We start from the raw sequence: 26738 nt of genomic DNA on the forward strand, positions 1-26738 counted from the left end.
CTCGGCCTCTTCACCCCTTCCTTCCTCCCCCCTCCCCTGTCAGGGTTGCCATTTGATATTTTTCATTACCACATGTGGACCAATTTGGTAATGAACAATTCGTTTGGTAATGACTCAGAATAATGCATTACCAAATGGATTTTTCACATGTATGAGGATACAGAGGATGGAGATGGTGGATTGTTTGCTCTCTGTGATTAATCTGCTAGCCTACATAGCTTGAAAATAATCAACATGCTGTTAATTATAAGGAGAGTGATTACATGTATTTCCACTTGTACATATAATTAGCGAAGAATAAATGCTTCCTTTAAGAATTTGGTAATGAAAACTTAAATTTGGTAATGAAAACTGAGGAGTTTGGTAATGTGGCCGAGTTCAGATCTGGCAACCTGTCTCCAGTTACTGACTAACCTTCATTCAGGGATGATGTCCATCATAATCGATGCCGCACGTGCTCATTTTTTATGAACAAACAGTGAATAAACCGCAATACCTCGCCACTAGACCACATGGAAATTTACAGTGTTGTGCAGTGTTAAGAAATTAGAATTTAGAGTGCAAAGGATTAAGTGTGGAGTGAGTGTGGAGTGTAAAGTGGCGGCTGAAACTGGCGTTGTTTAATTAAGAAGAATGTGTAATGTTAAACAATTATAACTCACAGTGCACAGCATTAAGTGTAGCACAACACTGGATTACTGTACGTGCTTCAAGAGCTTTTTCATAACTACCAGAGCCTTATAGAGTTAGAGGAGGCAGTCACAGACCTGCTGTAAGTACAGTACCCTGTACACTGCTAGGCCTAAGTATTTTACTTACTCACTTCTAATTCCTCATTCTCTGGTTCCTTTTCATTTATTTCATGCTTTATGTCCATTATTGGTGTGAATAAGGTCTTAAACAGGTTTAAATAAGTGCTATGCATGTCCGGTAGGGAGTTATTTAGGTGGATTTTAAAGTTAGACTGGGTTAGGGTCCTTAAGTACCAGTCCAGCAGTCAGAGGCCCACTTTCCGGACAGGACCACTTTCCAGACATGCCTATGGCTCTATTACATCGGATAGTGGAGGGATTACTGTATATACATATCTATATCTTCATATGTCCCTCTATCTACCTATTTATTTATCTATCTATCTATATATATGAAGAGAACATACATATATAGTATATATATATATATATATATATATACAGTTTTCCTCATACTTCGACATTTCGCACTTCGACGTGACAAAAAGTTACCGTTTTCCTCAAAGTTGGATGAAAATTTCACACTTCGATGTTGCTCCCCAGCCGAGAAAACACCACCCACACATACCAATGCTACTTATTGGCAAATTACAACAAGGAGGATGTTGTGATGGAAATGACAGAGGAAGAAATGAATAGTGAGGAAGAGACTGAAAGCCCGGAGCAGCCAAGGAAGGGCAAGATGAGTATGCAGAAATTATACCACTGCCTGTCCACCACAACATAGTAGTGATTTCGCAAGAAAAAAGTCAAATATTCTGGTTGACTGACCAACTTGGCTGGGTTGATCTTCAGCGAGTGATCGCCTGTACAACAAAATATCAGCTGAACTCGCTCCCGCTCGCTCACCACCAACAAATATGGCAATATACAATGTCTACCTGTACAGTACGGTATAAGGAAGCATAGAAGCAACTGTATGACTCAGTATTTACTACTCAGTATATGCAATGACATTACAAACATTTTTGTCATAGTAACACCAACCACACTACATTCACAAGCTGACACTATCACAGAAATATTCAGCTTGTAAATCTTCGAACTTGTCTGCCTTCACCACATTTATTTTGAGTAATTTTGTGAAGATATTTGAAAGTTTAACTAAATATTGTCACCATATAATTCTTATTTACTTAGCCATAGCTAAATATGAGGAAAAGTGGGAAGAATGTGGAGAAGTACTGGGATTCAGCTGAGCGGTGTTTACATTTGCGATCCAACAGCAGCAGGATTCGGCCTACGTGATGGTAATGGGTCTTCCCCAGAAAGCCCATGTCACCTAGTCACTAGCCCCATTCACCCTGTACAGAAATTCACATGCCCTTCACACACACACACACAAAGGAAAAAAATGATAAGAGGACAGAGGAAGAACGTAATACTTTTTTTTGGAGAGTATTGGATATGAAAGTAAGGAAATGGTAATTAAGGAAATAGAAGTGAAGGAAACTAGGGGGGATGGTTGTGAAAGATCAGAAGTTGAGGAAGTGGTACGGACAGAGAATAGGAGAGAAGAGGGTATTAAAAACGTCAAAAATAATTTGAAGGTGATATATACTAATGTTGATGGTTTCATATCGACAAGGATCGAAATTAATGATTTCTTGAGAGAACATGAACCTGATGTCATGTGCTTTGTAGAGACCAAATTAAGAGAAGATATTGATGTTCATTTGGGAGATGGTAAATACAAACTGTGGAGAAAAGACAGAAAAGAAAAAAAGGGAGGAGGAGTGATGATAGCAGTGAAGAACAACATAAATGTAGATACTGTGGAAATGGGAGAAGGCAGGGCTGAAGTGATATATATGAAATTAGAAACTGGAGAGAATGTTAAGAGAGATATGGCGGTAGTGTATCTTCCCCCAAAGACGAGAGCATGGAAGGATGACGAATACCATGAGATGTTGTCAGATATGGCTAGCTACTTGCAAAAAATAATTGAGAAAAGCAATAATATAATTTTGGTGGGTGACTTTAATTGTAAAGAGGTGAACTGGGAGGAATGGTACTCGGGAGGCGGCGAGGATTCTTGGGGCACTATGTTATTAAATATAATAATGAATAATGTGATGACGCAATGGGTCAAAGAAGAGACACGGTTTCGAGGTGAGGACACACCAGCAAGGTTAGATTTACTGTTCACCAAAGAACCCGATGTAATAGAATCATTGGAATATCTCTGTCCTTTGGGAAAAAGTGATCACGTGGTCATTGAGTTCCAGATGTTAATAGGAAACATCGAGCCAAGAGACGAGCTTCATAGACAGGGAAGATACAACTTTGGCAAAGCAAATTTTACAGGATTGAGAAACTTTTTTGAAAATGCGGATTGGAGAAAATTCAGAGAAACAAGAGAGATACAGAGGAAGTGGGATATCTTTCTAGACCTCTATAATTTGGGAGTGGAAAAATTTGTACCAAGAGTAAGAGGGAAAGAAAACAGGAAAAAGGAGTGGTTTAATAGAAGGTGTATGATAGCAAAAAAAGAGAGAGATAAGGCGTGGAACAATTGGGGAAAGAGAGGTAACGACAGAACAAAGGATGAATATAAAAGAACAAGAAATGAATACACAAGAATACGTAGAGAAGAAGAAAGGAATTTTGAAAAAGGTATAATTGACAAATGCAAGGATGAACCCAAACTGTTTTATAGATTTGTTAATGGCAAACTGAAACAAAAGGAAGGAATCACCAAGCTGAAAGTAGAAGGCGAGGTCTTTAAGGATGCGGCAATGCAAGCAGAAATAATGAACAAACGTTTCCAGTCACTTTTCACTAAAGAAAAGGAGCTTGTGGAAGGGGAGGGAGTGATTAGAAATGTTCCGGTGATGAAAGATATAAAAGTGGAGGTACAGGAAGTGTATAAATTACTGGAAACTCAAGATGTAAGGAAAGCCCCAGGACCTGATGGAATTTCTAATTGGGTACTGAAGGAATGCAGAGAACAACTGGCGGATAAAATTCACAGCTTAATTGTATGCTCACTGGAAGAGGGGAAAGTGCCAAAAGAATGGAAGAGGGCAAATGTGGTACCAATTTACAAGGGAGGAAACAGGGAAGAACCCCTGAATTATAGACCAGTGTCTCTAACCAGCATGGTCGCAAAATTGTGTGAGAGAATCCTGAAAGACAGATGGATAAAATATCTGGAAGAGATGAATATTTTGGCTGAATGTCAGTTTGGATTCAGAAGTGGAAGGTCATGTGTTTCAAACTTGTTGAGCTTTTATTCAAAAGCGATTGATGTGGTACAGGAGAGAGATGGTTGGGTGGATTGTGTGTACTTAGACTTAGAGAAGGCCTTTGACAAGGTACCTCATAAGAGACTAATGTGGAAACTAGAATATATAGGAGGACTAAAGGGGAAACTTCTGGAATGGATGAGAGACTTTTTGAGAGACAGACAAATGAGGACAGTAATAAAGGAAAAGATGTCTGGATGGAGGGAAGTAACAAGTGGAGTCCCTCAAGGCTCAGTGTTGGTGCCAGTAATGTTCCTAATTTACATAAATGATATGGTAGATGGAGTGAACAGTTATGCAAGTCTGTTTGCTGATGATGTAAAGATCTTGAGGAAGATAGAGGTTGAGGAGGATTGTAAAATACTGGAGGAGGATTTGGATAGGATACACAATTGGAGCCGGACGTGGGAAATGAAATTTAATGTAAAGAAATGAAAAATATTGGAAATGGGTAAAAGTACCAGGAGACCATCACTGAATTATTTTTGGGGTAATGAATTAATCACAAAAAGGAGAGAAGAGAAAGATTTGGGAGTGCCAGTCCAAGATAGTTTGTCACCAGAAAAGCACATTAACAAGATAGTTGGAGAGACTTATAAGCTCTTGACTAACATAAGAGTAGCATTTCATTATATGGATGAGGAAATGATGAAAAAATTGATAGTGGCCATGATCCGCCCCAGGTTAGAATATGCAGCGGTAGTGTGGTCCCCACACAAAAAGAAAGATATAAACAAGATTGAGAGAATACAAAGAACAGCAACCAAGATGGTCCCCAGTCTGACAGACCTGTCATACAGAGAGAGGCTGGAAAAACTGGATTTGCCTTCGTTAGAGGAAAGGAGAAAGAGGGGAGACATGATTGCGGTGTTCAGGACCATGGTGGGAGTAGATAAAATTGACAAAGAAGATCTGTTTGTATGGGATAAGAGAGCAACAAGAGGACATGGAATGAAATTGAAAAAGTCAAGCTGCTTGAAGGATATCAAGAAATATAGCTTTCCTTACAGAAGTACAGACTTATGGAATAGCCTGGACAAAGAGATCGTCCAGTCTAAAATCTTAAACGAGTTTAAAGTTAAATTCGACTTATTGAGAAACAGCGACGGAAACCCACGAGCATAGTACATTCCGTGTATATCACAATTAGGTATATTAGGTAAATACTTAAATATTTGGAACGACTTAGACAAAGAGGTGGTGCATGAGAAAAACATTCATGTGTGTAAAGGTAGACTTGATAAATGTGGATATGGAGACAGGACAACACGAGCACTGCTCAATTCCTGTATACTACAAATAGGTAAATACAAATAGATAAATACACACACACAGGCACACGCCATCACATGCACGCACACACCTAGTCACTATCCCCCATCCACCCTGTACAGAACTTCACATGCCCTACAAGAATATCCTCACCTAACCCCTGCATTTGATTTTCTTTTTTTGTCAATTTTTCAATAAATTGTGTATTTGTATGTACATTTTTTCTTTTTACCTGTTATTTTCACCCAGTTTGACCCCAATTACATTGTAATGTAACCTAAAAATATTCTTTAGTTCATTTTGTTAGGTATTTCTTGTGTTTCAGGATTTTTTTTTTTTAGAAAGGTTAAGTAGGTAACCTAGCTGTCCCTCCGGAACACTTTTAATTTTTCACATAAACAATTAACTTCATACTTCGACGATTCACACTTCGCACGATTTTGGCGGAACATACCTCCATTGAAGTATGAGAAAAGACTGTACATCGTTAAACTGGGGTATGCCTGTACTCTCTCTTTCACATAGGCTATACACACAAAAACAAACAAAAGAATGAGCGCTAAATGCACGTTTAACTTTCAGCAGAAAGACCTTACCAATTCAATTCATATTCCTCCAGTTTATTTTCTGGCTATCTTTTTAGGAAGAAATCGTTAATTAGTGATGTTGTTAATCATAAGTTCAGCAATTATGGGGTTCTACTTTATACTGTACTCGCTCCAAACACATTTGTAATAATATATGTATTGATGACAGTGTTCACCAATACATATATGGTACTGAGTAGGTAGGTAATATTCCGTATCATCTTGGCAGCCCAAGAAGTGTTATTTGTGACCTGTAGGCCTACTGTGTCATTACACTTGTATATGTTCACCAATTTTTTCAGATTCAGGTATAGTACTGCTTTGATTACAGTATTGTACAGTTTCATACAGTATACAGTACTTTCTCCAAACACATTTTTTAATATACGTAGTGATGACAGTGTTCACCAAAACATATAAGGTACTGAGTGGGTGGGCTTTTTGGTTATTCAGGAAATCCGATTACTCGGCATTGGCCCGGTCCCATGGATGCTGAATAATTGGACTTTTACTGTATTGTCATTTGGTACATGTTTCATTCTGCTTATTGTGTTTATGATGTTAGCGATGGGATGGCTGTTGTAAATGAGGGTGATGAGTCCATCTCCCAGTACTGAATTGAATAGAAGGACTTACAAATATCAGAAATAAATAATGAACAAAACTGGTTAGAAATCTGGGACTGGGTAATCACAACAAACTAAGAAGATAAATGGAAATAAATGAAAGGACAGAATGGATGGAACAGCATTATGAAGGGGAAACCAAAGCTATTAACAAAGGAAAAGAAAAAAAGGTACCAAACAAAGCTGCACGACCAGTATTTACAAAATTACTTTAACTGCTTTAACCCTAGGGTGCGGCGGCCCTAAACATTTCCTATGTCCGTGGTGTGGGAAAGCCAGTTTAAAAAACTGTGTTTTCATTATGTGTTTTCACCCACTTATGCCTAACCAAACATAACATTTTAGTCAGACAAAGTTTACATTCCACACTGACGTTTCGAGACCCACTCATCACGCATAAGCATGCAGTAGGCACAAAAAATTACCAAAAAGTTCACAGTATTTCATGTGGCTCTTCTGGAATGTATAGCCCAGTCCACTGATCAGCATTTCGGGAGTACTACATGCAGTGAAGGGGTTAAAAAGATATCAAGGACAAACTTAGCATTGTTAAGTAGAACATAAAAACAAACATTAAGTTTTTAACACAGTGAAATTAAAATACAGTGATCCCTTGGTTATTGCACATACAGTACTGTAACTGGTACTGTGCATAGTGTGTGATAACAATATTGTGTGATAATGAAAGCATACAACCTAGGGAATTTATCCTAATTGGTACAGGGCACCCCACTTGTAAAACCAAATTTTCATTTTAGACCCACTAAATACATACATACAAACATACTGTTACGGTAAGTATCAGAATCACACACAGACATGGTTAGGTTAATAAAAAATTATCAAAAGGTCACAATGAGGAAGAAACACGTACCATATAGAGACCTGAGGTGGGCCTGAGGTAAGGAGTTTTGAGGCTAGGGGACTGAGAGTTAGTGGTCTCTACCACCTGGGATTAACTCCTCAAGTTAGGCCTCCGTTCTGAATTCCTCACAGCCATCAGAAACCACAGATTTTGCACTATCATTGTTGGCAGAAATCAGTTCATGTGTGCAACAACAATATTTTTTTAAACAAAAAAAAGTGTGATAACGACAAGAGTGCAACAATGATAATGAAAACCACTACAACCAAGTGTGTGATAAGCAAGGGATCTCTGTACATTCCACAAAACTGACAATAACACCAAGGAGAAACACGAGCAGGAAGTCATCTTACTCAAACTTGAGCATCTTGAGGTTGAGCTGTGCCTTGCCATTGTAGAACACTTCAGAACTGAAGAGAATTGCCTTTAGCTGAAACAAACAGGCAAATTACATTAGTACTGTGGTCAATAATGAACATAATTATGAATATAGAATATGAACGCTTCATTACTGTACATGAGGTTTTATAAGATTTTCCACTTTCACACACACACACACACACTCACATACACACACAAATCATACAGTATTGAAAACATATTAAACAGATACTTAAAGACATCAACATCATGATCATCATAACCTCTTTTTCCCCACAGTGGGAGTCAGTGAGGCAGGATATAGAAATAAGACAAAGAAACTAAAGAAAATAGGAGAAATATCAACACCATGCCTAGCAAAATGGATCAGACAATCAATCACCTATCTTTTAAAAATTTAGAACTCAGGCTCCAAATGATAACTTTAACCATCTGCACAATTTGTTATTTATTGAAATTTCAGGTTGGGTGCTAAAAGAATGTGCAGAAGAGTTGTGCAGACCATTATACAGGTATTTAATATTCAAGGAATCGTTAGGTCAAGGTAAACTACCTGATATCTGGAAGAAAGCAAACACTGTTCCCCTATTCAAGCAAGAGAATAGACAGAATCTACTCAACTACCGACCACTACCACTGACCAGTGTTGTAAGTAAGATACTAGAAAAGCTGAACAGAAAAGTTTAGGTAAACCATCTATAAGAACACAGTACGATAACAGAAAGGCAGTTTGGTTTTAGAAAGGGAAAATCATGTGTTTCTATTAAACTACTACAGAGTTACAGAAACATTACAGAAAAGAGAACGATGGGTGGACGGTATCTATAGATTTCAAGAAAGCATTTGACAGAGTACTGCACCAAAGACTTTTATGGAAACCGTACCATCAAGGACGTATCCAAGGCAACCTGTGCTCTTGGATGCAGGATTTTCTCAGAAAAAGGGAAATGAGAACAGTATTAAGGGGAAATTACTCATCATGGAGGGATGTGACTAGTGGAGTTCCACAGCATTCAGTGCTGGCACCAGTTATGTTTTTAGTATATATAAATGACATAGTAACGTTAGAAAGGGAAGCAATTTAAATATGTTTGCTGATGATGCAAAAATACCAAAGAAAATTACTAAAACAGATTCTTTCAGAGAGCTACAAGAGGAATTAAATAAAGTTTATGAATGGAGCAATAAATCACAAATGGAATTTAATGTGGACATGTGTCATGTAATTAAGTTTGGTAAAAGTGAAAAAAGACCAGACTGGGATTATAAGTTAGGAAGGTCAACCCAACACATATCAGAAAGGGAGAAGGACCTAGGAGTGATTATCAATAACAGACGATCCCTGGCTGACTACATCAGTGAGAAGGTACGTAACATGTATACACTGCTTGTTAATATAAGAATAGCATTCACATATAAAAATGACGACATGCTGAGAAAGATAATACAGTAAAAGTCCAGTATTTCGGCATCCAAATCCCCGGCAAATCTGACATTTCGGTAGTTTTGAGAAATAGTCCCATTTACGAAAATCTCCGATCGTTCGGCAGATTCTCCGATTTTTTTCGTCAGTCTTGAAATTCTCCATGAGGCTCGCCAGCTAGCTACCCGCCTTTACCCGCCTTAGTGAGTGAGATAGTGAAAGTGATGGAACGAGTCTACCACTGCCATGAAGCTCAGAGGCTAGCTCTTTCTCCTATAGCATAAAGAGAGGACAAACATGTAGTGAGTCTAGCATGGGAAAGAGAATCTGTTTCGCCATTCTTCCGCCATTCTTCCGAGTTGTTGCCGTGCTGCTGCCGACTTCTCTTGATGCTTCTGTGTGCTCTGTGAACTTCGTACCGAAATACCTCTGAAATTACTATTCGAGTGTGCTGTAAGCACCGTAACATCAGACAGGAGCTTTGTAACACCTGAGTGGACCAGCCGTGTGTTGTGAACAGTATAAACATCTTCTGCGTGCTTTGAAAATGGCCTCCACGTGTGGAAAGTTAACTGGTGTTAGCAAGAAGCATACACATAAGATGTTGACTATTGCTCGGAAAATTGAGCTGTTGAAAAAATTAGAGGCTGGCATGAGTAGGAAACAGATTATGGATGAGTTTAACGTAAGCTCCTCTACCATCTATGATATAAAGAAACAGAAAAATGATCTATTTAAATTTGTTTCTCAGGCCTCCAGTACGACCCAGAGGAAATCAATGAGAAAAGCAAAGTTGAGTGAGCTGGATGAAGTGCTGCATAGGTGGTTTGTGGCTCAGCGTTCTGAAGGGAAGCCTATTTCGGGGCCTCTCATCATAGAAAAAGCCAAAATGTTCTATGCTGAGATGAAAATAACAGAACCATGTATTTTCTCTGATGGGTGGCTGAGAAATTTCAAGGCTCGGAATGGCATCAGGCAGTTGGATATGAGTGGGGAATCGATGTCTGCTGATGCTGATGCCGCCGAGAAGTACAGTGAGACTTTCTGTAAACTCATCAAAGAACATGAGCTTCAGCCTTGCCAGATTTATAATGCAGATGAGACAGGCCTTTTTTATAAGAGCATCCCTGAAAGGACTCTAGCAGGGGTAGGAGAAAAGGCAGCTAAAGGATTTAAAAGAAACAAGGAACGATTAACAATGTTAGTGTGTTCAAATGCCTCGGGAACACACAAGCTGAAACTTTTTATTGTGGGGAAATATAAGCACCCGAGAGCATTGAAAAATGTCCAGCATTTACCAGTTTGGTATGATGCTCAAGGAAATGCCTGGATGACTGCAGCAGCTTTTTCGTACTGGTTCCACCATCACTTTGTTCCATCAGTGAAAGCTAACTTGGTGAAAGAGGGTTTGCCTACTGAATCAAAGGTCATCCTCCTACTGGACAACTGCAGGGCTCATCCTCCTGCAAGTGAATTAGTGAATGGGAACATTTTTGTTGTGTGTCTGCCCCCAAATGTGACATCATTAATTCAGCCAATGGACCAGGGAGTCATTCAGAAAATTAAGACTTCTTACCGTGCTGCTTTTGCTAGACAGCTGTTGAATTCCACGCTTCCAGTGCATGAATTCCAAAAGCAGTTCACCATCAAAGATGGACTTTTCATGGCTGCCCTAGCCTGGCAAGATGTGGAGCAAGGAACGTTGCAAAGATGCTGGAGAAAGCTGTGGCCAGGTGCAATGTTTCAGGAGGAACAGGGTGACACAGAGGAGTTTGTTGGCTTTGGGGACAAGAGGTCAAGTGAATATAAAAATATTATGCAAATTGTTCGAGGTGCCCCACAGTCCCATACCCTAAGCTCGTTGACTGATGACGACATTGCTGAGTGGGTGAAACAAGACACTGATACACCAGTTGTTCAAGTGCTGACCAATGAGCAACTAATTATGAGTGTGACAAATCCTGAGGCCATGGAGGCCCAGGATGTTGAAAGTGATGATGAAATAGAGGAAGATGAGCAGGATAAGGTCACCTGGAAGGAAGCAGCAGAGGCCTATGGAAAATTGTTACGGTTTGTTGAGGGCTCATCTCATTTTAACAGTGGTGAAGTGATGCAGTATCACATCATGTTCAGGGACTTCCAGACTAAAAGGGCAGCATCTGTGAAGCAGGCAACCTTATTTGACCTCTTTAAAAAAGCTGCCAAGAAAGCCACATCCTCTGCTGCTCCCTCCTCTCCATCACCAACAGCAGTCTCTGAAGAGTCCTTAGAGCCTGTTGCAGGACCCTCTACTGCTGGGGACTTCTTCCAGCAGTAGCAGACTCCAATCAACCCCTTCTATTGTACATATGTAAATAAGGAACCTACTATAAGTTTAGGTAAGTGCATGTGAACTTGTAGGCCTACTGTACCATTACATTTATATACAGTATGTTCACTAATTTCTTTATTTTTCATATTCATGTATAGTACTGTATTCATTACAGTATTGTACAGTATCAAACAGTATACAGTACTCTCTCCAAACACATTTGTAATGATATGAGTAATGATGATAGTGTTCACCGAAACATATAAGGTACTGAGTGGGTAGGATTTTCGATAATTCGGCAATTTTGCTATTTCGGCACTTGCCTGGTCCCATAGATGACGAAATATTGGACTTCTACTGTAACATCATTTATCATACCAACCCTGGAGTATGCATCAGTAGTCTGGAATCCTCACCTCAAAAAACACATAGATAAGATTGAAAAAGTACAGTTACCTCTCAAATAACGTGAGGGTTAGGTTCCTAAAGAGGTTGCGTTAGTTAAAAATGCGTTTTTTAAACATAATTTTCCCATAAGGAACAATGGTAATGTTGGGGGTTACGTTCCTGGACTCTGGGAAAGTCTACCAAATTGGGGAATTATGCTGCTCTAAACTTAAAAGCAACAATATTAATTTCAAGGAAAATCCACATAAAAAACAAAAACAGTATATTTGGGGAGAAATAAACAACATTTGAGCACAAGTTGGGCCAAAGCATTGTTTATTTCTCCCCAAATACATACTGTTTTCATTTTTTACGTGGATTTTCGTTCAATTCTGCTTCATTCACGGTATTGTGAAAGTTCCTCAACATTATTAATGCATTAGTGGGTCATAAAAACACTACAGTAAAAGCAACATTTTCATTACAGTAAGTAAGTCACAAACAATAACAACCCACAGTCTCACTTCATCTATGCATCACTCGTCGTCTGCTGCTGTCCCTCATGACCCCGCTTCCCCACCTCCCACCGCTCCCCACCCTAAATTTGTTGTCCATCCTCGCACTGCTGTCCCTCCTCACTCTGCAGTCCTTTCTCTTCCTCTGACTCCCGTTCTACTGGTGATGAAGATAACTCTCTTAAGTTTTCTGTCTTCTTCATAAAGAACTGCTTTATCTTGGTCTGAGTGTTTTTCTTCTTTCTGTTCTGCAGCATCAAGTTGTAACAGTTTAGATATGCCATCACTTTCCTGGCCAAATTTTGTCTGAAATTGAGCCAAATTGCTCAGAATGGGGCCAAATTTCATTTTCGATTATTATGATTTGAATAAAACCAGTTTAAGCAACAGACAAATAAAAAATTGTATTTATACATAAACTGCCGCACACGGTTTATCAGCTCGGGACTGTCCAAGGTGCGTGCGGCTAATTTGAAACCATCACGTATGTGTAAAGTTGCATTAATTCGAGAAACCCTTGTTAGTTAAACATATCTCCTTAAATATTTGCTCGTTAAAACAAAAATGCGTTTTTTAAATTCATGTTAGTTGAGAGGTTACTGTACAAAGGGCAGCTACAAAATGGGTACCAAGCTTAAGGGATCTAAGCTACGAAGCAAGACTGGAAAAATCATATCTACCAACACTACAGGAGAGAATTAAAAGAGGAGACATGATTATGCTATATAAGCGAATCTCTGGGAAAGAGACAATAGACATAAATGAATATATGACCTGTGGGGAAGCATCAGCAAGAGGACACTGCAAAAAAATACATAAAATGAGAGGTGATAAAGACGTAAGGCAATTCAGTTTCCCATCCATCCATCCATCATTCAATCCTATGCTGCCCCATAAGGAGCATAGGAGCCCCAGGCCAGGCAAGCTGTTCCTGACATTTAAGATGAGAGTGACCAGCCTCACTCATCCCTTTGTGGCATTACATGAGCAATAAACCCCAACCACCCCCTGGATATAAACCTTCACCGGAAAGATGAAAGTGACCAGCCTCACTCATCCACGAGTGGCATTATATGAACAATAAACCCCAACCACCCCTTGCATATAAACCTTCACCGGCTCAATCCAATTTGAGTGCCGTAATTACCCGCTAAACCACCAGGTGCCATAATGTGGTTATATGGTTACCACCCAGCGTAGTAAATGGTTCCATGATGTACAGGAAATCATTTGGCTTGTCACTCAGGGTAGAGTCACCCACAGGCAGAAGGAAGAGGAAAGAATGAAGGAAAGATGGACAAAAGAGGGAGTGTAAAGTTTCCCAAATAGGACAATTGATCGGTGGAATGCACTGCCGAATGAAACAATGTACTGTATACCAAAACTATTCATAAATATAAGGATATGTATGACAAAAATGGATTAATACACAGGACAGGGTAGAGTCACCCACAGGAAGAAGGAGGAGGAAAGAATGAAGGAAGATAGACAGAAGAGGGAGTGTAAAGCTTCCCAAACAGGACAAATGATCAGTGGAAAGCACTGCCATATGAAACAATGTATACCAAAACTATTCATAAATATAAGGATGTGTATGACAAAAATGGATTAATACACAGGACAGTATGAGCCTGACTCATTCCTGTAAAGATACAATTACATAGGGACATACACAGACACACACAGACACACACACACACACAGACACACACACACACACACACACACACACACACACACACACACACACACACACACAGGTTGGGTGCTACATGAATGTGCAGAAGAGTTACGCAGACCAATATATTTAATATTCAAGGAATACCTGTCAAGGTAAACTACCTGATATTTGGAATAAGGCAAAAAACATTGTTCTCATATTCAAGAAAGGAAACAGACAAAATCCCTTCAACTACTGACCAGTATCACTGACCAGTGCTGTAAGTAAGATACTAGAAAAGCTGATAAGAAAAATTTGGGTAAACCATCTAGAAAAATACAATATGATAACAGAAAGACAGTTCGGTTAAAAAAAGGGAATATCTTGTGATACTAATCTATTAAGCTACTATGACAGTGTTGCAGAAACACTACAGAAGAGAGAAGGATGGGTAGATGATATCTATTTAGACTTCAAGAATGCATTCGACAAAGTACCACACCAAAGACATTTATGGAAACTGTACCATGAAGGAGATATTCCAAGGTAATCTGTGCTGTTGGATGCAAGATTTTCTCAGAAGAAGGGAAATGAGAAAATGAGAACAGTACTCTGGGGAAAGTACTCATCATGGAGAGAAGTGACCAGCAAAGTTCCACAGGGCTCAATGCTGACACCAATTATATTTTAAGTATACAGTCAAGCCTCAGTAACTCAGACTAATTGGGGGGTAACTCGGTCCGAGTTATGTAGTTGTCCAACCTACACGGCTTTGTACTCGAAATCCGCATAGGTCATCACATTTTCATGCAAACAAGTATTAAGGCACACCGAAGTACAACATATGAAAACTATGATGTCTCTTAACCCCTACACCGCGGGCTTGTTTACCAATTACTTGCGTGTGCCGCGGGGTTATTTGGGCTCCGACAGACTCTCAAAAAATATTTGCCAAAAATCAGTTATTAGTCCTAGAATAATAAAATTACATATGCTTATGGCACATACCTTCAGCTTTCTCCTGGAATGATTGTTGAGCCTTCGTCGGTTACCGTAGGACTTGTGGAGACCTCTGAAGTAGGGTAACAAAGTCTCCACTTTACACTTCCCAACAACCCGTAATATGATTACCACAGCCAGATACAAACACTATAAACACTATTCTACAATTTTCAAGTAGTTTGGGATCCATACTCAAAAAAAAAAACACTGTGAAAGCAATGGAAATTACGAGCGCGTCTGATCGTCGCACTGGCACTAGTTCGCTCATGGTAGTCTGTCATTTATTATTCATAAAACCCCTCACACTTTATATTTCTATTACTATATAACACTTATATATATCTACAGTCTTTATCCATAAGTTTCCTTCTGTAGTATTAGTTTATTGTCACTGTAGGGATTCAATTTCTTTCAGTAAAATACGTAGCATTCACTTTCTCGTCCTGTATACTGGCATTGAGAGTGAATGTCACTTTCATCTTCACTCTCATAACTCATAGCATTCAGACATGCTAGAGTGAAACTTTCACTTTCATTACTCCTAGGGTATATACTCGTATTCTTATAATACTACTCATTTACATTTCTATTTACGTTCTCTATTTTATTTACGTTATTTACATTTCTATTTTATTTACAGTGTTATGCACTGTCACTTGAAATAACTTATAAAACTATTTTCCATTGTTCACGTATATTTACATTCATTACTTTCACTTGCTGTTTACACATTATTTACACATTATTTACAATTCCACTTGCACTGTTTTACTCAATAGAAAGATCGTAGTCACTCTTTTATCAATTGTCAGCCCTTTACCTCTTTCCACACGAGGTTTAGTAGGGGGTAAAGGTCACAGAGCCATTTGCATGGGGGTGAAAAAAGGCCTTGAAGTCAGCAAGATGAAACATACGTCCTCTCACTTCGGTAGATGAGACTACACTGATAACGCAGTTGCCAGACCAGCTAGCCTAGAGGCCTGCTTTAGGGGTTATTCAGAGTTACCAATATTACTTCTTGAAACAGCTAAGTCTAGCACTGATATGATTGGCAGGAAATCTAGACAATACATTATAAATTTGGTAGTTCCAGGTGAATGTAAATATCATTTAGGGTTCTCCCTTCCCTCCTTACAGGTATATTTATTACGAAAATAGATTAGAGGCCTACTTAGGAGATATATAATCAGAGCTACCAATGTTATATCTTGAAACAGCTTTGTCTAGCACTGATATGATTGGCAGGAAATCTAGACAATACATTATAAATTAGGTAGTTCCAGGTGAATGTAAATATCACTTAGGGTTCTCCCTTCCCTCCTTACATGTATATTTATTACGAAAATAGATTATAGGGCATATTTCAAGGGGAAAAAAACAGCGAAAATTAGCGAACGAGTGCACGTGAGGTGTTGTCAGGTGATAATTAGCCAATTCCAGGTGTATGGCACTCTCACTTACCTTATTTCTTTCTTGTATATATTATTTGGTATAAGAATAGGACATAGGGCTTATTTCAATGGATGAAATCAGTGAAAAATTCCAGGGAAGATTTACTTAGCGTAGCACGGCCGGGCAGGCGAGAGGATAGGGTAATGGAGGGGGGGTAGGGAGGGGAGTCAAGAACGGGGAGAAATGGCTAAATTGTCAACAATGGATGGGAGTACAGATGAGATTAGGAGTGCTGACTAGTGTTGGACATTGGCAGTACCGATAGATGATACAAGCCCCCACTTGGAAGCCCGGGTGAATTCAAAATAACACAGAATCACAAAAGCGACGCCCCGCGGTATGATCCCTTGCTCCCAAGCGTCACGAAAGTGACGCCCCGCGGTCAAGGGGTTAACAATGTATATATGACAATTGTGCAAAGGAAAATGTTTTACATGACGTTACATACCGTGAGATGAGCGATGATATGATGGATATTCCTGTGTGGCTAGTGGGGTCCCCAGAGCTAGAATTACTCTGAGGATGAACAGCTGTTGTCCAGCTCTATTTCCTCACCAGCTCTGGAGGCTGAAGGCTGCAGTGAGGGCGGATGAGCCTTGGCTGAGGTTGAAGGCCTCCCTTACAACTCAGAGACTTTGAAGAGATGACATAGTTGGATACGTAAATCCAGGCAAAATCACGTGAAAATACTGCAAAACAAGAGTACAGTAGCAGGGCACAGTATCACACATGTGGCTGCGTGACTGCTGTCAGTGTAAACAGTGAGAGTTTGGTGCTGGGTAAACTCCACCGCAGAAGTGGTGGGGTGTGATTTTTGAATGGGGGTGGCGCAACTTTGAATTTTTCGGATGCCTACTTAGCGACCCCTTGTCCGACCTACACGGGGATCCGAGTTATGTGTGCCTGACTTACTGAGGCTTGACTGTATATAAAAGACACTGACAGCAACACTGGAAATGCAAGCTATCTAAATATGTTTGCTGATGATGCAAAAATCAAAGCTATGCACCTCCACAATCACTGCTGCAATCCGCAATAGCGGACCTCATGATTTCAGTTGCGGAATTGCAATTGCGGCAAACTCGTTCGAAACTTGCAATATTGCACTGCGGAAGTACTTCCGCAATCGCAATCCTGTCCACAATCTCCCACGTGCTGGTCAGTGTTGGTTAGTACAGGTTACAGCATGACTCATGAATATCAAGCTTGAACAGGATTCCTGGCCAGCAATGGCAGCGGGCGAGGCGTTGCTGCATCAGTTAGGAGTAGGGATGGGTGATACCAGGGGAAATGATTTGATACGATACGATACGATATACTATAAGACCGCATTGCAGTCAATTTTGTGGCACGCATAGCTAATCATGCACAGCTCTTCCACAATTTGACAGATGACACTCTTACGGCCTAATGTAATGATCACTGAAAATACTTTTTTTTATGGTCCTACTCACTTATTATCTGCATGAGTAAGTACATTTCTATGAATTATCTATTTAAGTTCTATGGACCGCATTCTGCTGCTGGCCAGACTGATTTTCCCGTGTAGCACAAAGTCTGTTTCTTTTCCTTGTAATATTATTTGTATAATAAAGGATATGATTATATTATAATATTAGTATTATGAGATTTTCATGGTGTGCCCTAACTCTAACACAAAATAAAAAGTGATAGATATACACCTGGAGTATACGTCAGTACCTAACAAAATTATGGTTCCGAGGAATATATCTCTAATGGGCAAGTTTTCAGTAAATTTTCTTTCTTTCTTTCTTTTTTTTTTTTCGTGACCAACTCTGGGCAGAGGCTTCACAGCCTGCTTTCAAGACCCAGTAGTCCTCCTACGTACTGCACACCTCTACATGTCACCACTTTGGTGCTAACACCCACCGTCCATACTCAATACATGCTAGGTTTGTCTCATACAGGACTGGTGTATTGGCATTAGCGGGGGTATTTTTATGACATGTCAGCGGGTCTTCTGGTAGATCAGTAAAGTCTGATATTTATGAAATTCAAATCCTTAAACTGATCCCTGCCCCAGTGGGGTTTGAACTCAGGTCCGTTAGGACTGCAGGCCAACTCTCTACCGATTGAGCCACCGCCTTCCCCCAATACATTAAGGTATTGGTGACAATACATCATAAATGTCATAAACAGATTATAAATACAACAATTCACTACATTACCAATCGATTTACCCCCCTCTATGCGCACTCTGTATTGAAAAATGTGAAACTGGATTGCGGCTGTGATACTGAGGTAGCGAAACTGCACATTCCAAGGTTATTGCAGAATTGTGGTAGTGAAAGATAAGGGTCAGAAGTTGAGGAATTGCGACCGCGGAGTTGAATTTTACATTGCAGTGCCCAGCTCTGGCAAAAATACAAGCAGAATTACAAACACGGACTCTTGCAGAGAGCTACAAGAAAAATGAAAAAAGTTTCATGACTGGTGCGATAGATGGCAAATGGAATTCACTGTGGACAAATGCCATGTAATTAAGTTTGGTAAAAATGGAAAAGGATCAGACTGGGATTATAAGCTAGGAAGTTCAACCCTACACATATCAGAAAAGAAGGACCTAGAAGTGACTGTCAATAACAGACTATCTCCGGCTCACAACATCAATGAAAAGGTACAGAACATGTATACACTGCTTGCTATTATGAGAACAGTACTCACATACAGGAATGAAGACATGCTGAGAAACATAATAACATCATTCCTCAGGCCAACCCTAGAGTATGCATCAGAAGTCTGGAATACACATCTCAAAAAACACATAGATAAGATTGTAAAAGTACAAAGGACAACTACAAGATGGGTACCAAGCTTATGGGATTTAAGCTATGAAGAAAGACTAGAAAAACAGAACCTACCAACATTACAAGATAGATGGAAAAGAGAAGACATGATTTTGCTAAATAAATGCACCACAGGGAAAAAAATAGACATAAATGAATATATAACCTATGGGGAAGCATAAGGAAGAGGGCACTGCAAAAAAAAAAAAAAATGCATACAGTGGGGTGATGAAGACGCAAGGAAATTCACTTTCCCAAATAGGGCAACTGATCAGTGGAATGCACTGAGTGAAATAGTGTGTGCCAAAACTATTCATAAATTTAAAGATATGAATAATAAAAATGGTTTAATACACGGGACAGTACAAGGCTGACTCGTTCCTGTAAAGATACAATCAGGTAAGAACTAAAACCACACACACACAGACACACACTAAAGCCACACACACACAAACACACACAGAAAAGGAAGAGGTCAAGAATGTTTGGATAAGGAGAGATGCAAATGAGGAAGAAAGAGCTAAGATAAAGGAGTTATTAAAGGAAGGAAAGGCAAAAAACGAACAGAGAATGGAGGAAAAGACAGTGTTCTATTGGAGAGTTATGGATCAGAAATTGAGGAAGTGGTACCGACGGAGAGAGGAAGAGAAGAAGGGATAAAGAACAGCGAAAGAAGTTGGAAAGTGGCCTATACTAATGTTGATGGTTTAATATCGGCAAGGTTAGAAATCAACGATTACTTGAGGGTACATGAGCCGGATATTATGTGCTTTATAGAGACCACGTTAAGAGAGGATTTTGACATCCATATGGGAGATGGCAAATACAAACTGTGGAGAAGAGACAGAAAAGAAAATATGGGAGGTGGAGTGATGATAGCAGTGAAGAATAACATCAGTGTGGAAAATGTGGAACTGGGAAAGGGTAAGGCTGAAGCAATAAATATGAAACTAGAAACCGGAGAGAATGGCAAGAGAGACATTGCAGTGGTATACATTCCCCCTAAGACAAGGGCATGGAAGGACGATGAATATCAGGAGCTATCTCAAGAAAGTAACAGAGAAAAGCAATAACATAATCATGATGGGGGATTTTAACTGTAAAGAGGTGAACTGGGAGGAATGGGATTCAGGAAGCAATGAAGATTCCTGGGGCATTATAATGTTAAATATTGCAATGAATAATGTTATGACCCAATGGGTCAAAGAAGAGACTAGATTCAGAGGAGACGATACGCCAGCAAGATTAGATTTACTACTAACTAAAGAACCTGATGTAGTTGAAAATTTAAAATATCAGTGTCCTATAAGAAATGTGGTCATTGAGTTCCAGATGATAAAAGGGAACATAGTGCCAAGAGATGAGTTTTATAGGCAGGGAAGATACAACTAAGGGAAGGCAAACTTTACAGGACTGAGGAAATTTTTTGAAAACGCGTATTGGAGAAAATACAGAGAAACAAGAGAGATGCACAGGAAGTGGGATTCTTTCTAGACCTCTGTAATTTGGGAGAGGAGAAACATGTTCCAAGAGTAAGTGGGAAAGAAAACAGGAAGAAGGATTGGTTTAACAGAAGGTGCATGATAGCAAAAAAAGAAAGGGACATGGCATGGAACAAATGGAGAAAGAGAGGTAATAATAAATCAAAGGAAGAGTATAAAAGAACTAGAAATGAATATACAAGAATACGCAGAGAGGAAGAAAGGAACTTTGAAAAAGGTATAACTGACAAATGTAAGGAAGAACCCAAATTGTTTTAATGACTTGTTAATGGCAAATTGAAACAAAAGGAAGGAATCACCAAACTGAAAGTAGAAGGAGAGGTCTACAAAGATGCAGCAATGCAAGCAGAAATAATGAACAAATGTTTCCAATCGGTTTTCACTAAAGAAAAGGAGTTTGTGGAAGGGGAGGGAGTGACTAGAAATGTAGTGATAAAAGATATAAAAGTGGACGTACAGGAAGTGTATAAATTACTGGAAACTCAAGATGTATGGAAAGCCCCAGGACCAGATGGAATCTCTAACTGAGTACCGAAGGAATGCAGAAAACAACTAGCGGATAAGGTTCAGTTTAACTGTGTTCTCTGGAAGAGGGGAAAGTGCCTCGTGAATGGGAGAGGGAAAATGTGGTAACAATTTATGTGGGAGGAAACAGGGAAGAACCCCTGAATTACAGATCAGTGTCCCTAACCAGCATGGTCGCAAAATTGTGCGAAAGAATTCTGAAAGATAGATGGATAAAACATCTGGAAGAGATGAATATTTTGGCTGATAGCCAGTTTGGATTTAGAAGTGGAAGGTCATGTGTTTCCAACTTGTTGAGTTTTTACTCAAGAGCGATTGACGGGCTACAGGAGAGAGATGGTTGGGTGGACTGTGTGTATTTAAATTTGGAGAAAGCCTTCGACATGGTACCCCATAAAAGACTAATGTGGAAACTAGAGCATATAGGAGGACTGAAGGGGAACCTCCTGGAATGGATGAGAGACTTTTTGAGAGACAGACAAATGAGGACAGTAATAAAGGATAGGATGTCTGGATGGAGGGAAGTAACAAGTGGAGTTCCACAGGGCTCGGTGTTGGCGCCAGTAATGTTCCTGATTTATGTAAATGATATGGTAGGATTGGATGATGGATGGATGGATGGATATGGTAGATGGAGTGAACAGTTATGCAAGTCTGTTTGTTGATGATGCAAAGATCTTGTGGAAGGTAGAGGTTGAGGTGGATTGTAAGATGCTGAAGGAGGATCTGGATAGGATACACGACTGGAGCCGAACGTGGGAAATGAAATTCAATGCAAAGAAATGTAAAATATTGGAAATCAGTAAAAGTACCAAGAGGCCATCACTGAATTATTTCACAGGTAATGAACCAGTCACAAAAGCGAGAGAAGGGAAAGATTTGGGAGTGCTGGTCCTGGATAGTTTGTCACCTGAAAGAGATGTACAATCTCTTGACTAACATAAGAGTGGCATTTCATTACACGGATGAGATGAAAAAATTGATAGTGGCAATGATCCACACCAGGTTGGAATATGTGGCAGGAGTGTGGTCCCCACACAAAAAGAAAGATATAAACAAGACCGAGAGAATACAAAGAACAGCAACCAAGATGGTCCCCAGCCTGGAAGATCTATTGTACAGAGAGATGCTGGAAAAGCTGGATCTGCCTTCCATAGAAGAAAGAAGAGAGAGGGGTGACATGATTGCAGTGTTCAGGGCCATGATGGGAGTATGGTAGATAAAACTGATAGAAAAGATCTGTTTGGATGGGATGGGAGAGTAACAAGAGGACACGGAATGAAACTGAAAAAGCCGAGTTGCTTGAAGGATATCAAGAAATATAGTTTTCCATATAGATGCATAGACCTGTGGAATAGCCTGGACAAAGAGATCGTCCAGCCTAAAAACTTAAACAAGTTCAAAGGAAAATTTGATTTACTGAGAAAAAGAGACAGGACCCCATGAGCATAGCTCATTTCCTGTGTATCACAACTAGGTAAATACAACTAAATAAACACACACACACACACAAATAAAGTAGTTAAGACAAAAACATCACATAATACATGGTATGAAGCATGCATATATTTTATTAACTAAAAACGAAACCTCAATAAAAAAATTTACATCAGTGTTCACGCCACTGAGCTCTATAATATGGAGAGGCTTTCTCATGGGTAGGACCACGTAGTCTGTGTAACAGCCGCCAGGGGCCCAGGGCGGTGCTGATGTTGTTTATCTACACCGCCGAAGCCCATGTCTTTTGAAATCAGCTGATGAATTCAGAAAATATAGTGCCATGGCCCACTGCTTAGCTTATGTGAGTGACAGCAAAACACAAACAGCAAGCTAAGAACAGTGATCCGACTGCATTTCCATGGTGGAGGCGACGAGTGATGGTGTTTCAATGTGGTAGCCAAAGCTACATGCCCGTTGTGGAGATAGCTTCTCCATATCATACAGCTCAGTGGTTGGGACTCACTTCTTCTTCTAGGGGCTTTGCCAGTTCCTTGAAGCTATCTGATTCACTGTCTGCCAGGGCTTGGAAGAACTCTAGGTTGACAATCTTGAACTTTATCTCTATTGCATCTGGGACTGTAGGAGCAGAGGAATAGGATATTTTAAAGACTAGGTGAACAAACAATGTATAGTATGTAAACAGTCGCACCAAGGACATATCTAAGAAAATTATAATAATAATAATAATAATAATAATAATAATAATAATAATAATCTGGCCTTTTGTTTCCCAAAAGCGTCAGATCTAACTTCGGGATTTTACTAGCACTAAACACACATACATTATTTTTACAATTATAAGAATTGTGACATTTCTCGTATATAATACAAGCTACATCATATATACATGAAATTGGCAATAATTAAACCCTATAATAATCCGTCATAGTACCTCTCTCCTGGGCTTTCAGCTGTCTCTTAAAGGATTCAACAGTAGGGAGTTGTCTTATGGACAATGGCAAGCTGTTACATAATCTAGGGGCTCTATACACAAGAGAACGATCAGAGAAAGATGACTGGTGAATGGCTCCTGGCTCGTCAAGACACAAGGAATCATCTTCACTGCGTAACATCATACCTGGGCGTGCTGATGGGAGTTTTAACAATTCAGCAAGATACTTCAGTTCACCAAACTTAAGAACCTTGAATGTAATAAGACACAGTTTAAATTCAATTCTAGCCTTTACTGGTAACCAATGCAACTCAATCAGAAATGGGGTAGTTGGGGGTTCTGAGACCAAAGATAAGCCATGCTGCCCTGTTCAACACAGACTGAACTTTTGTTAGTATATTATTTGGAAGACCAACCCACAGTGAATTGCAATAATCAACATAAGACAAGACCACTGCATGGACCAATGTTAAGAGGCACTGTCTATTCAGGAATTTTCTCACAGAGGAATGATTTCTGATATGCAAGTTACACCCTCTGACAACTTGATTAAAATGTTTTTGTAATTTAACTTTGAATTAAAATAAACACCCAGATTTCTAACAGAACTAACTGGATGCAGCTGTGACATGCCAATGTTCAAAGCCAAGGCATTGTCAGTTTCATCACCCCTTCTGTTTCCTCTGATGATGATGATCTCAGTTTTACCATCATTCAGCTTAAGTTTCCTCTTAGCCATCCAAATCTTAAAATCAGACATTAGAGATTCAAACTTTGTCTTAGTATCGTTGATATCTGACATCTTAACAGAGCTGGGTGTCGTCAGCTTAAAAAAGATAGGACACCGTAAGCATCAAGTAGAGACGATAAACTACTCGAGTAGATAGTAAATAGAATTGGACCCAAAACTGATCCTTGAGGGACTCCAAATAGAAGGGGAGCAGAATCAGAGCTAGCATAATCAACAACCACTCTCTGAGATCTGTCCGACGGATACGACTTGAGGAGCAAAAGGGCACTATCACGAATGACATAAAAATACAGGTCATCCAACAATAGTTTATGATCTACTGTATCAAAAGCTGCAGACAGATCCAACAAAACTAGGAGAGAGGACATCCCACTACAAGTGTTTGCCACCAAGTCACTATGAATCCTTGTTAGTGCAGTTTCAGTTGCATGGTATTTTCTGTATGCTGATTGAACAACAGGAACAGCTCTGTTGCGTTCCAGTAGTGGCACAAGTTGATCGAGTATGGCCCGCTCAATAATCCTGGTTAAAAAAAGACAGGTTAGAGACGGGACGATAATTTGTCAACCTCTTGGCATCAAGGCCAGGATTCTTAATTAGGGGCCTAAGCAAAGCACGTTTCTCAGACTGCACAAAATTACTTTCTAAGAAGCATCTATTTATTATGTTGCAAATAAATTCTGCAGTGTGCTCATACACATCAGGCAGTTGTGACATGTTACAGGGATCGAGTTGGCAAAATGTTTTATTAAGTTCTCTGATATAACATTTGACTTTGTTTACATCCAGCAGACGAAATGTTGAAAGCAAATGATCCCTGGTGCACCATGGCTGGAAATCAACTGAGTACGCTTCACTAGGAGAACTGCTGTCTAATTCATTTCTTATGAGAGATATCTTACTTGTAAAAAATGAAGCAAAATCAGAAGCCAATTGGGCATCAGATACAGAAGTTGGTTTAACAATTACATTCCTCCGACCAACCAAATTGTTCACAACTGCAGACAGTTTATTTTTATCACCACCACATGAATCAACTTTATTTTGATAATAATTTGCCTTTTGGGCTTTTACAGTGTGAACGGCTGCTCTTCTCGCGAAAACATAATGCAAACGAGTTACAGGTCTCCCTCGTTTTACGATTGGTATGCGTTCCTAGAAAGGCAATCGTAAACCGAAATATCATAAAGCAAAATTAAGGTTTAATGGGAAAAATAGGGATATGTTCCTGGACTCGTGTATAAGGAACCCAAGACCCATACAAGTGATCTAATATGCAATAATAATGATGATGTTTTATGTGTTGTAGAGCCGTGCTTGTCTCCCCAACTTTCTTAATGTTGCCAGAATGCTTTATAAAGGTCGATACAGTCGACTGTGCAAGACTCATGGAATGAGCGATGGAGTTTGTCCCCTCACCTGCTTCGTGCTGCTTCACAATATTAAGCTTAGACTCCAGGGTTAAGGACGTTCTTGTTTTCTTTGGCTTCATATCACCAGCACCAGCTGTTGCAGGGCGTTTACAAGACATCACGGTGGTGGCACTAGGGGTGCAAAATATGAAGAACGGGAGAAATAGTAATGTCATGGGCACTGATGCACAGAGATGCACAGAGGTTGTATGCTGAACAAGCACGCGGGTGAGACTGGCAAAAGCCTAGGAAACTGTGTGGGTGGGGTGGGTATGCCACGCATCTCTCAGCTGATCTGCCTGTGAGTGCAGGGTTTCCACATGCCCAATCGTAAATGCGAGGGAGCTCAATCGTAAAATGAACACTTGGTACTAAAGAAGAAGGATCGTAAATGCGAAATATCGTAAAACGATACAGTGTAAAATGAGGGAGACCTGTACTTCGGTCCGCTGCAAGTGCCACTCACGTTCTGCCTTTCTACGCTGTCTACACAATGAATTAATGGATGGACCATACCACGGAGAATTATCATGTACAGTGATTGTTTTTACTATCTCAGGACAAAAACGGTCAAAACTGACCTAAGCTCATTGTTGTAAATATCAACCAATTCATCAGAAGAAAGATTTGAAGAATCAATGTAGTTTAAATGCCAATCAATTTCAAGACACATCAACTGGCAGTCAACATTCCTGTAATTTCTGAACCTGATGACCTTTTTATATGAAGGGGATTTCGGGACATCAAAATTAAGAGTGATCAGAGATGAGGGGGATCAAATGAGTCAACATCCACATCTGATACGCGCCTGCAACCAACAGGGGACAAGATCAAGTCAAGGACATGCCTTGAGACATGAGTTGGATTA

At 39.7% G+C, this 26738-nt stretch overlaps 1 protein-coding gene across 1 annotated transcript in view; it reads right to left on the reverse strand.

The window, feature by feature from the left end:
• LOC145401301 (uncharacterized) overlaps positions 1-26738 on the reverse strand; it is a 459641-nt gene that overhangs the window by 92600 nt on the left and 340303 nt on the right. The window contains exons 10-11 of the mRNA XM_080273632.1: positions 23279-23391; positions 7704-7780 (exon numbers count right to left, since the gene is read on the reverse strand). Coding sequence (XP_080129758.1) covers positions 7704-7780; positions 23279-23391 — 190 coding nt within the window. The remainder of the gene's footprint in view (positions 1-7703; positions 7781-23278; positions 23392-26738) is intronic.

This window comes from Coenobita brevimanus, chromosome 6, assembly GCF_032717465.1.
Source record: "Coenobita brevimanus isolate Jiangsu-jjx chromosome 6, ASM3271746v2, whole genome shotgun sequence".
Classification (NCBI taxonomy): Eukaryota; Metazoa; Arthropoda; class Malacostraca; order Decapoda; family Coenobitidae; genus Coenobita; species Coenobita brevimanus.